This window comes from Drosophila novamexicana, unplaced genomic scaffold, assembly GCF_003285875.2.
Source record: "Drosophila novamexicana strain 15010-1031.04,08,12 unplaced genomic scaffold, DnovRS2.1 tig00004549-arrow-arrow-pilon, whole genome shotgun sequence".
In the NCBI taxonomy this organism is placed as follows: Eukaryota; Metazoa; Arthropoda; class Insecta; order Diptera; family Drosophilidae; genus Drosophila; species Drosophila novamexicana.
In genome coordinates, this window is record NW_020825047.1 from 793,020 (window position 1) to 806,124 (window position 13,105).

The 13,105-nt window shown below is 42.5% G+C and overlaps 1 protein-coding gene across 1 annotated transcript in view; it reads right to left on the minus strand.

Annotated features, from left to right (window-relative positions):
* LOC115769183 overlaps positions 1–13,105 on the minus strand; it is an 82,516-nt gene continuing 69,411 nt past the window's right edge. The window contains exons 4-7 of the mRNA XM_030713887.1: positions 2,513–3,058; positions 2,164–2,364; positions 1,301–1,988; positions 1–623 (exon numbers count right to left, since the gene is read on the minus strand). Of these exons, the coding sequence (XP_030569747.1) occupies positions 166–623; positions 1,301–1,988; positions 2,164–2,364; positions 2,513–3,058 (1,893 nt within the window). The 3' untranslated portion in view covers positions 1–165. The remainder of the gene's footprint in view (positions 624–1,300; positions 1,989–2,163; positions 2,365–2,512; positions 3,059–13,105) is intronic.

Sequence of the window (13,105 nt, forward strand, 5' to 3'; positions counted from 1 at the left end):
TTATTGCTGTTGTTGTTGTTGCTGCTTTTGCTGTGTGTAATTCAATTTAAATTTAAATTTAAATAGGAACAACCCGCGCGCGCGCTACGCGTCGCTTGGGTCTGGAAAGAGTGCCCCAATACCCGCCACCGCCACCGACACCACGAGCGCTTACCCTTGCCACGCCTACTGCTGCTGGACGAGCAGCTGCTCCACCTGGTCGGCGGTGCGCAGCAGAAAAGCAGCGCTCTCCCTGTACGCCGAGATGACCTGCCGGGCGGCGGTCACCTCGTTGGGGCTCAGCTTGTGTGGAAGTATGGGCGGCACACGGGAGCAGTTGCCGTCGCCGGATGCGGCAAGCAGCTGTTGCTGCTGCTGTTGTTGCTGTTGTTGCTGCTGCTGTTGTTGCTGCTGCTGCTGCTGTTGCTGCTGTTGTTGTTGTTGCTGTTGCTGCTGTAGCTGCTGCAGCTGCTGTGTGGCGGTGACCAGCGCATTGTTGTTGCTGGCATTGCTCAGCGTGGCCAGATTGGCGGCACTCAGCTGCGCGCTGACTGTGTTGCTGTTGTTGTTGTTGCTGCTGCCGCCGGCGAGGCCGCTGCCAGCGCTCAGCGACGTTGGTTTCATGGAGAGATCGGTGGGCGTAACTGCAAGAAGAAGGAAACGAGACATTAGCAAGAGTTTTTATTTACATTAAATACCAGCGAAAATGATAATAATTCTTCAATGACACTTGCTTAAAATTGGATTGTTCCTGGATTAGAGTGAGACACTAAATGCATAAACTGTCAAATTGTGAACATATTTTAAAGCCATCAGTGCCTTTTAGCTTTAGAACATTGTTCTTTTCTCGGTTGGCCACAAACTAACATCGGTTTTCTGATAGCCGAGCTTTTGCTCACATTCTAAAGGTTTTAGCTTAATATTTTTGATTAAAGCTTAACATATAACTGATTGCTGAAGTTTTCAGCTCGATTTCAGTTTGTGTTGTAGCTTTTTTTCAATTTCTTTGTTTTTTATCAAAGCATTTTGTTTATTTAAAAAGTTTGCTCAGAGCTTTCAAATGTTTTGCTGAGCTAACTGCTGCACTCAAAGTATTTTGCATTTAGTTTCGATTATTTTCAGCTGCTTTCAGAATTCGTTGATCCTATCGAATTGGCTTAAGAAGCTTAGTGCAGCTTTCCAAGCATGTTAATGCCAGCTTTAATGTTCTTTAATGTTGCTTTTAGTGTTCTTTTTTAAGCTCAATCCCGTATTTGAACGCTGCTTTAAGCTGGTGTCATTGCAAATAATGGCACACAATATTTCACAGATGTTTACTTACCATTACCCAGGCCAGCGACGCCCGGAAAATAGCCGGGATAGCTGGGCGCACGTCCGGCTGCCACAGCCGCTGCCGCAGCAGCTGCCACAAAAGGCGAGGCCGCCGTTGGCGAGCTAAAGTCCGTGGTATAGGGACTGCTGGAGGGCAGGCCGGCGCCATTCGATGCCCCAGCGCCGTTGGCCAGCGCCAAGCCCGTCACACTGGCGCCCCCGACGCTGGCATTCGAGCTGAGTGCCAGCGGTGAGCTGCGCGCCGAGCTCATGCCACCAGTGCCGCCGCCGCCGCCGCCGGCTGCACCGCTGGCGCTGTTTCCGCCAGCACTGCCAGCGCCGGCAATGTTGGCCGCCCCGCCGAACGCTGCGTCCGCGTGCTCCGAGTTGGGCGTGGAGCGTGCAAAGCCCACAGCGCTCACAAATGGTAGCGCTGCGGCTGCCACGCTGCTCAATCCAGCCGCATCGGCTGCTGTGCAGGTGACGGTGGCGGCATTGCTCGCGGACGTGCTGCTGGTGCCGGCAACAGCTGCTGCAGCAGCTGCAGCGGCAACAACGCTGCCCGGCGCCGGCACCGCATGGGTAATTGGCTCTAGGCCAATGCGCATACGCTTCGCGTTCATCGATTCGTTCTCACAGGCTATGGCCAGGATTTGCTCCGCCTGCACGGAGGTCAAGTGAGCGGGCGTCGGTCGAGTCTGCAAGGAATCAAAAATAAAACAGAGCTTGAGATCCAGGAAAAAGGGCAAATCTGCCGCAGAATGTGTCTTATGCAAGGTTAAACTACGTTTCAGTATTTATTATTAATTAGTCTATATAGCTATATGTATTGATATAGATATAGATTTATAGAAAACTCTGTCCAGTACTCACCGTATTCTCCCAGCCGTCTCGTGTTTTCTTGTTGCGACGGCACGACTTGAGATAGGTGCGAATGCGTTTGCGGGAACGATCGCTGAACTCGGGAAATTGTCGGGCGCACGAATCGATGATCGCTTGGATCTTTTCCTTTGGCTGCTTGGAGATGGGTATGATGCGGTCCAGGTTCTCGTCCACAAACAAACGCACGAACATCTGCAAGGCAAGGGGAGAGTGTCGTGAGCAACAGACAATTCAAGGTATTTTGGCCATATTTGGCGGCTTCATTGGCAACGTTTGCTTTACATTCGACTCTCTCTCTCTCTTTCTCTCTTTCTCTATCTTACTCTCGCACATTACTCACATTGAAGGCCTTGAGGCGCTCGGGATCGTGTGTGGTGGCCAGTTTCTCGTCAAGTTTGTCATCGGAATCATCTTCGGAAACCTCATCCTCCTCTTTCTGCCCCGACGAGTTTGTCTCATCCTGCGCCTCCATTGGCGAATGCGTATCCTGTCTGGGCACCGGCGACAGCGAGCTGTCCATTTTGCTGCTAGCCGCCGCCACTGCTGCGGCATTTTGGGCCAAAGCGTTCTGATACTGTGCCCAGAGGCCACCTACAACGCTAAGGTCGGGTCCCTCGGTGCCATTGCGCACCGCCGTCGAGTTCTGATAATTCCAGGCGAGCAGCATTAGCTTCAGTTTGTCCGCATCCTTCATGAGACCCGCGTAGGCCTCCGACTCGCTGGTCACGCCTCCGCCCAGGCTGCTGGCAATGTCAACCAGTCCGCTGCCGGCGCCGGCAATGCCTCCACCGCCGCCGCCGCCGCCTCCACCGCCACCAACGCCGCCGCCCACACCAACTAGGCTGCTGGTGTCGGTGCTCGTGGCCGGTGTTGCTGGTATGGTTTCCTGTGGGAGGGAGCAGAAGATGAGGGTTAGTTGGGGTTAGAGCATGTTAGATGAGTACAAGTTCAATTTTGGGAACTTTCAATGACCGCACAAAGTTTTGGGACTGCGTTCGATATACCAAATCCCAATGATTAGTCGAGGTTTCGAGGCCAGACCCCAAGCTCGTTAGACCATTCAAAAGTATGCGCAAAAAGCGTCAAAGAAGCGAATCCCCGCCCTCTCTCCTCATAGACGCCCCCGTTCCCTGCAGGGACACCCAACTTGCTGGCCAAGACCGGCAAAGTTTTTCCTGCCCAAGATGAAAGTCGAGCTTGGCTCTCTTTTTTATCCGACGGATTGGTTTTTTTTCTTAGTTCCCTCAATGCTTTCCTTTTATGCTGTGCTGCAAATTAGTTGCCAGGATCTTGAAGGTGAGGGCGCGGTGTGTTTTGGGTGCGTTTTGGGTCTCGACCATTTGTGGCCAGCATTGCTCTAATGAAACATTTCGTTCAACTCCAAGACGTTGGCCCGCCTCAGCTGCTTCCTGCAGCATCCTTGAGGCTCGCTTGTGGTTGCAGGACAGTGGTTGCCCGCTCGCCCGCTGGACTGCTTTTGGGGCCGGTTGGTTGAATGTTGGTTGAAGTTGAAGCATTGCACAAAAAAAAAATAAACGGAAGCTCGAACGGGCGTAACAGGAACAGCAAATGAAAATGAAGTTTGAACACGGCGCCTAATTAACATTCGGTTGTAGCTAGACTACTGGGCAAGTCAAAGAGTCTGATTATGCTTAGCATAAGGTGTGTTCTTTGAGTTAGAGCTTCTTCTTTTAACTCAGAGTAGCTGTATAAGTCGAATATTCCATGGGGGGTATAATCATGAAGGGATTTACAAATCCTGCAGGCAAAGCCATGAGCTATCTAAAAAGTTAACTCCCAAAGAATGCTTAATGGGTGCTGTTTGATGTATATGCAGGTAGATGTTTTTCTTTTATAGGTAAGGAAATTACCCGGCCTCGTTCGGGTCAATTAATGCGTGCCGAGGCCGCTCGAAACTAGCATCACGTGTGTATTCTAATCGCGCCTTATTACATTTATTATTATTTCTCCTGAATACTGACAAAAGGAAAACAAATATAAAAACTAAAAATTGTTGCTGAGTTCGAACCACTGACATCTCGCTCGTAGGCAACAAGGGTCCATTAATTCTCCTCTGCACTAATTTTTTTAAATAAGAATTTCCCCCACTTGCATTTACTTTCGACCCAATTAAAGCTATTGTAATTCAAAGACAGGTATAGATAAATCAGGAACAAACTACAGTTCCTTTACCATTTAAAAGATCTACTGAATTGAAGGCAGAGCAAACAAAAATTGTCAAGTAAACGAAAAGTGATGCAACTTACTTAGAGCAACAGCTCCCAAGTCAATTTTGTAATCAAGCCAAGAGAAAACCAAATGGCAATTTGGATCTTGTCCACTGTCAAACGAAAATAGCCAACAGAGTAGAAGAGATGCGCAACATGAGGCCAAACTGGCTGGACTTGCACTTAGGGGTTAGGGTTTTTTGGGTGTGTCGGAGGGTTTTGGGGTTAAGCTACGTATTCAATGCTAGCTGGCAATTTCTTTTAGTTCGAGTTACCCTTTGCTTGAGGCATTGAAGAAACGACCACATGAATAAGAAGAAAACGTACAAATTTTCCATTAATTAAAACGGTACAAGAAAAGCAACTGGGGAGCTAGGGTGGGCGGTGGGCTGGGTAGGGGAAGTGGGTGGACAAAGTCAATGGCCAGCCACCCGAGAGCAGGCCGGACTGCTAGCAGGCTTTGAGTTGGGTGGTGAAATCTCGCAAAAGGAACCAAACGACTGACATTTTTGTGTAGTTGAGCAACTCCGTCGGGAGTCTTCGTTGAGCCCAAGCGCACAGCTTGGACTCAGTCAATATGTGTGTGTGCGTGTGCGTGTGTGCTTGGGTTATGTGCAAGTTTTTGGCTTAGGAGTTGGCTCAACTTCAGAGACTGGCATTGACTTAAGCTGCTGAGCTCATCCTAGGGCAACCTTGACTTTGGCAGGAGGACGCGATGTGCTAAGCAATTTGTTGTGAGCTGTCAGCCCACTTGGCGTATGAGTAACACCTGCAAGGGACACACACGCGCACACACAGACACCACACACACACAGGTTAGACATAAATCCGAGCATTTATTTCCATTGCCACAAAATGCTTGAGAGTGGCAGCGTAGTTGCTTTTGAAGTTTTTGATGGGTGGGACAAGCTGTAGCCCTTTTTCAGTGGCGCCTAAAAGTATGCACACACACACAAGCCTAACTGGTTGCTAAGTCTAACAACAGAAATATGCGGGCTGTGGCATCTTGCAAGAAAAGCAAAAGGCAAGAGGCTTCAATTGGCAAGTGGGTGGGGCGAGGGCGTGCTAAAATACAAGTTCAATGCAAAGGAGGCTAGTAAGGGAGGGGGGGGGGGGGGTTGCTTGGGGGTGGTGTATGACGGGGTTAAGTTTGGGGTGTGTGATGTTGTTGTTGTTGTTATTGTCTGGTACGCCAAAGAGCAGTCTTTGAATACAACTACGCAGCACTACAATGCCGAAAAAGCCTCTAAGCACACGCATAATGAATTACCAACGACTCAAGTGTGTGTGTGCGTGTGTGTGTGTGTGTGTGTGTGTGTGTGCCCGTGCCTGCCAACTGGCGATGACATATTTGTGCAGACGAGCTCAGGCTCTGCAACGAGGCGGAGCGCCTAAAAGGCAGCTAAGAAAATTTGCGTTTAACTCATAAGTGCGTGAAAGGGTTGCCAACCCCTAGACCAAGCCCCAACCCCTAGCTAAACTGAACTGAACTGAACTGAGCTGAGCGGTTGCCTCTGTGCGCTGTCAAGGAAATTGTAGTTTAAATGAAATGGAAGTTGCTTTTATCAACGACGCCGGCAGCAGAAGCGGTAGAGGGGGCAGAGGTGGCAGAGGGGTTCGGGGGTTGGGTGGCATGCCAAGGGTTGGGGTTAGTTGTGCATGTGTGAGCTTTCTTAGAAGTTGACTGACTGTGTGCGTGTGTGTGTGTGTGTGTGTTTGTGTGGGTGGGTTGTCGTATATAAATTAAAATGCCTAAACATATGCATTAGTTTTTGTCTCAAGCTCAAAATACGTATTGCCATCTCAGTCTTGGGGAGCTGCAAAGTTTTTGTGGTTACGACATTGGTTTTTGGGCGAGGCACGGTTGGGGCTGACTGAGACTTTTGAGAGACAAGCGGGACGGGTTGTGGTGCGGCCCTGATGTCTGTCAGAGTCGGTCTAGCTCTTCAGCTGTGTGGGCTGGCAACTTAGTCTAATGAGAATTCGAAAACTTAACTGCGCAATCGTGCCGAAGAAATTAAAAGAAATTGCGCAAGACAATATCGAACGATAAGTTAAGATACATATATATCTATCTATCTATCTATGTATTTTTGTGTGCACAGTTACACTGCCTGAGACAGTTCGAGCTGAGTGTGCATAAAACAAATATTTACTTCTATTGCTTGAACAGCGACCAAAAAGCAAAGTATTTGCCTTACATTTTCCTCTGGTCTCAAAAATCAACTGCGTGGGAAATTTATGGGCCATGGTCGGGTGTTGAGTATTTTTTGCAGTAAACGAAGTGGAGAAATAATTAAGTGAAAAACTATGCGAAATATGCTTTACTTTTGCGTTTAAAATTGTGTACTTCACCAGAAAAAATAAGGCCAAAAAAGGTTTGCAGAATTGGCTTAAAATACATCTATAAAAAATTCGACGTAAATCTAGAGAACTCTTAGAAAATGTATACTACATAGGAATTATGTGGAAGTGCCTTATGGTCACCGGTACTAAAAGGGGGAAAAATTTATTTTGTTTAAAAGCTTTCGTAACCTAATTGTATATCGCAAGCATTAGTCTAGAAATATTGAACTCTGTCTAGCTTCAGTGAGACTTGTGTTGAGAATTCTTTAGTTTTCAGAGGATCTCTATTTTACATATGTTAAGGTCTATGTTAAGCACATTTGATTGGGATGCCAACGTTTGCAACTTTACAAAAGTCTCTGTCAAGCGCTAGATATCCTGTTGTATCTTTAAACCCTTCGTAAAGCCTCCGTTGTGGTCCCCCATTTAGAATCTTTTGGATTTATTAGAGTAGGTACTTCCGTTTGAAAGTTTAAAATATATAAGGGCGGACTGTTAAGTTTCAATTGAATATCTTTTAAGCTCGGCTTTAGAAACTTTTCTCCTCACTTAGGGATAGCTTAAAATATGTAAGGCCTTTGTTAATGGAAAGATTTCAGCCTTTATTCATTTCTTACTCTCTTTAAGCTACCTTTAAGAGGAAACTGTGATTAGTTGGGCTACCAACAGCTTTTAAACCTTTATTAAAACGAATTGTTTTATTAAAACACTTATTGACATTTATAAAGCACCTACTAGTTAAGTCGCTGTTTAACTACTTAAAGGACACTATTGAAACACTGTCAATAACTGGCTTTACCTTTGATTCTCTTAGGGGTACTTTTTAGGATACCTTGTTTACTTTTGCTTAGCTTGTATTTACACTATGTTTAGCTTTTTTTTTACATATTTTAGGCCTCAGTTAAGTTTCCTCACTTTCTTTTAAGGGTCACTTTCTGTTTAACCTCCGTTTGCAATTTGTAAAGCCACTGTTAAGTTTCACTTTCTTCATCTTCTGTTAGGGATCTAGTATATAGCTGTAAATTCCCATTTGCCTTTCTGCCTAACCTCCACTTACATTATGTTAAGCCACTGTATTTGAAGCCACTTGCTCAGATAAATGCACTCCAGCAGAAGGCTAACTATGTTCATATATTTTGGTCCATCAAATGGCCTTTTCGGTACTCTTTCTAAGGGCATCAATATGCACATAAATATTTGGCCAACAGCATTTCCATATGCATGTTTTCCATTTCAGTTTTCAGCACTGCGTCATTCGATGTGCAGCTCGAATGCAGCTTGACGCATGCAGCTGCAGTCTAAATGCATTATATGCATGTGCTATATATAACTATTAAATATATAGTATATGTATGTATATATAGATATAGTAAAACATGGCGTCCCCGTTGGCAATGGCCTCCAACAGGCATGTGAGACCCTAAACGCGAGTGTTGGTCAAAGCAATTACAAAAAAATTTCGAATTTCGAGCGTACTTTCAGCCGATGTCGCCGGATGGGCAAATGTGTTTCTAGCAGGTTGTCAAAAAAAAAAATAACAAAAGCGAAAATAAATAAAAATAAGCAAATAGATTTGAAAAAATATATATAGTAAATATATACATATATGTGTAAAAAATCGGTCAGCGCAAGAGGGGGCTGAGAACAGACGCTGGGCGATGTCAAATTAGTTGCCAGTCATGTTTACAGCCATTAGCAAAGCGCAGGAAATAAAAATGGAGAGAGAGGGAGACAGAGAGCGCGAGTCAGTCCGAAAATGAGCGAGATAAATATAGCGTGAGTTGCAGAGGGTCAATGGTTCATGGAAAAAATGCATAGGAAGAAACTACAAAGGGCTTATGTGAGCTTTGGAAATATGAAAAGGTAAAAATAATATATTTACATTGGTATTTAAAAGATAAGTACGCAAAGCAAATCGTAGCTGGAGAATATATCTACTAATAAGTCAATATATTGAAAACTGGTTTATAAGTAAAACAGAAAAATCATTTTAAAATGGAAACTACATCTTTAAGCTAAATAAATATAAAAAGGGTTTTAATTAGGGCCATATTATATTATAATTTATTCTAGATGAGAACAAATGACAGAAGAATTTTCGGGATATGGAAAGCTACTCTGATATATTATAGAAATACAGTTAATATATAGAATGTATTATTAAAACGTAACTAGAAAGTCATAGCTCAGATGTTGAAAATTATAGAAGCTAACCTCACTGTGCATATACTATAATTTGTTACCTTGAAATTATGTTAAATACTTAACAACTTCCTTGACAAAATAGACATTTACCACACTCGCCCACTCAAATTAGCGAGTGAACTTTGCATGTGGCCGGAAAACCTTCGAGTCGAAACATAAAAATGCAATCCAATCCAGCCAAAAGCCCGTTAACCTATTCGAACCGAAGCCCCTAACCTAACCGCTAACTAAGCAAACCCCATGCTGTCTGGCCCGACCACATCATAAACTAATCAGCCAGACAAGGTGCGGTACACTGCCAGCACGGGAAGGCTAAATGCGCTGCAGGCGTTGCCGGACTGTGTCCGAAACGCCAAACAAGAACGGACAACAAAAACGTTGCATACTTTATGGTGCACGGCAAATAATATTCGCGTGCCGCATAAAAGTTGAAGCAGCTCCATCAGTTGAGCCCTCCAGCTTACTCCCCCATCCCCATCCTCATCCCCATCCCCCGCCCATTCTATGGACTTGTCGTTATTGTTGTTGTGCGATTGAGTGGCATGTAGCGTTAGTTACAGTGCCACCCAAAAGTGTGCTATGCTGAAACAATTACACGCCCGACGACGATTCAAGCAGCTCACGTGATGTGAGTAACTTTGGCGCGTTCGGTAAATAGAAAAATAAAAATTGAAAAAATGATTACAGTTGGGGATTGGGGGTGGCATACCCTTTTATATAAATATTTGAGTTTTTCTTTTTGGTTTTTCTTGTTTTTTTTTTTGGTTTTCTGTATATAATGTAGCCTATGGACAGGCGTTCGGGTCAGAAATGGCAAACCAAAACATCATCAATGCTATCAAATGCAAAGCGAAACGGGGTGGGGATTGGATGTGGGCAATGCGGTGTTTGGGGTAAGGGCTGGCTGCACACACTAAGCCTCCGCTGCCATTTTATGCTGCACATTTGGGTTTTAGCGTCTACCCTATGCAAAGTGCAGCATAACTTTTTAAGTTGGCTTGTAAGCATATTTATGTTATTTTATTTTATTTTATTTTGATCTATTTTATATATATTGTATGTATTTTTTAATATAATATTTTTTTTTAGAATTTAAATTATTGTTTTAGAATTCTTCGGTCATGTAATGGATGGATGGACTTTTACTGTAGTTTTGGGTACAATAATTTTTCTTTAAATTAATTTTAATTTTGTTCATTTAAATACGATTTGAAATTTAGTTCAAGCAATGATTGATTTTTATATACTTTGCTTATATTCCTTTATATATTTTTATATATTTTTTATAAGTTTTATTTACTGTTATATCGCTGTTGTATTAAAAAATATATATTTTAATGTTTTTCCATAGTTTTGATACACTTTAATAATGTTTATTATTAAATTTTTAAAATATTGTTTTCCTTTGTGGTAAATAATTGCAATACATAAATAATTTTGAATATTTCTCTTGTTCTCGAAAGCTTGTGTATTCACATGAATAATTATTATTCATATATAAGATGTATGTGTATACATAAAACATGTAAATCTCTTTAAAATATTGTGATAGCTGTTGTTTCATTTTCATGTTTTTATAAAGTTTTCATTTATTATTTTGAGCTTCTATTAGTTTTTAAGGGAATATAGTTTGCGGTACTTGAACTTTCACTCGTCTCTTGTTGATTTTCGCTGCAGCAGTTGCAGCATTTTTTGCCGCCAATTGTTGTTGCACTTTGTCCATTGCCCGCTTGGCGGCAAGCACAAAGCATAAAAATGGGAAACTACACACACACACACACATGAACACCCATTTCACTCACAACTAGACACCCGCTCACCCTGCCGGGGAGTGTGTACACAAACGCCAACGCTTTGGACATAGCAACAAACAGCAGCAGAAAAGTTTCCCACTACGTGGGCCATATATGCTAACAAAAAAGAAAGAAAACTCTATAATTGCGCATACGGGGCGTATGCGTATTGCCAGTTGGCATGTACAGCCAGCAGACTGACATTTAGGTGCAAGCTATGCATAAGATGAGGCTAAACAATATTCATCATTGTGGCAACAGTGAATATATCGAGACCCATTCATGATAAATATTACAGCTTAGCTCAGCTAGCGCTGTGGCAAGAGAATATCTGCTATGCCACATTGAAATATCTTGCAAATATCCCTGTAAATATACTGTGTGTGCCGCTGCTTGTGGGTCGCTTAGCATTAAAATATAAATTACTTTGGTGTTCGTTTTTCTTTTCTCAAGCCAATTGCACGTGAGTCAGCCAAACACGTAATTATATAAAATAAAGGTCGCCAAATTGTAACAAGTTAAAGGGCTCTAGACGGGAGTTCCCGACTAGGGGATACCCTGAACATTCTTCGTTTGATTTAACAGTAATATAACAAATAAAAAAATAAAAAAAATAGTTCCCTCGATAGGACACGAACTTGTAACAGACCGCGCTAGTTGCCGCCACCTCTGCTCGAGAGCCAAACCAAGAACTTATTGCTGCTGAATAAAAAATCCAATTAAAATAGCAGCAAATCGCAATTCCAATGCTATTGATAAAATTCAATAGAGACGCGCGTGAATGCGTGTATGCTCGCTGCCTCTGACATGTGGGCTGCCAATATATATATATATATAACCACACGTAGCAGTAGATCTCATTGTACTATAGAATATTTGTTTTTCTCAACAGTCAATTGCATTAAAATTGTGGCTTAAAATTGTGGGCAATACAAATTGGTTTATTTACTTTCTTTATAGCTATGTGGTGGTACCAGGGAGGTAGCGATAGCTATAAAATGAAAGATACTCAATATATACCTATATATACTATTTTAGAGGCTACATGTCAAGTTTGCTGACTCTAGCTCTTATAACTTACAAGATTTGCTCAAAAAACATGATTTCGATATAGATTATTATCGATTACTTGGCAACGGGGCAAGTTGTTCATCATCGGAAACAAGCTCGTACTGCGTGTGCACTAAGAGGACTTTCGTTTTAAATCTCTAGCTCTTATAGGTTCTGAGATCTAAGCGTATAGACATACGGACGAGCGGACAGTCACACGGATATGTCCAGATCGACGAGGCTATTGATGCTGTTCAAGAATATATGTACTCCATATGCCTTTTGCCTGTTACATACGTTTGCATAAACACAATATACCCATTCGGTGTATAAAAATAAAATGAAAATCAAAAATTCGTATAAAGAAATTTTTAGAGGCTTAGATTTAGCTGAGTCGTGGTCACGGTATGAAAAAAAATAATTAAATAAATAACACTTCTTCTTATATTCGTTTTATTCGATTGCTTTGTGGCACACTTAAAAAACGACTTTAAAGATTTATATATATTAAAAAAATATATATATTAAAAAATAACTAATATATTTTTTAATTTTTTATATCCAGAAATTCATTTATAAAGAATTTAATAAATTATTTAATTCACTTTTAAAACGTATAATACTGCTCTTGCATTTGGTCTCCACAGTATAACAACAGCCAGGATCGTATTGAATCTGTTCAGAAGCAATTTCTGCTTTTTGCCTTACGAGGTTTAAATTGGGACCCTAATCTTCGGTTGCCGTCCTACTCCAGCAGACTGCTTCTTCTCAACCTTCCGTCGTTAACCAACCGTAGGACAATTCTCGGTGTTGTCCTTCTACATAAGTTGATTATTGGCGACATAGATTCTCCTTTTCTGCTAGGGCGTCTTCAATTCTCTGTTCCGGCTAGACCAACCAGAAATTATCGCCCCTTTTTACTATCTACGTGCACAACAGACTACGCTATGCACAATCCTTTTCGCGTGCTATGTAAAAATTATAATAGTTTGCATCACGTTTTCTCTACCGAACTGTCTCTACCCCTAATAAAATCGTTGCTTTCAGGATACCTTCGGGAAGTCGCTGACCATTCCCAGCTATGAGCAGGGGCATAGTTTGCCGGACAGGCTGAAAAATGTTCCCCCACCGGGTCGGTGATTTCCCATTACTTTTCTCTTTGTCCTATCTACTTAACACTCTTTATCTAACTTACATTGCTTTACTTTATTAACAATCTTCTCACTTTCATTTTTCCTATTTATTGTATTTTCTTTATTAATATAGCAAATTAAGATTATTTTAATGTTACTTGAAAACACTTTTTTCCTA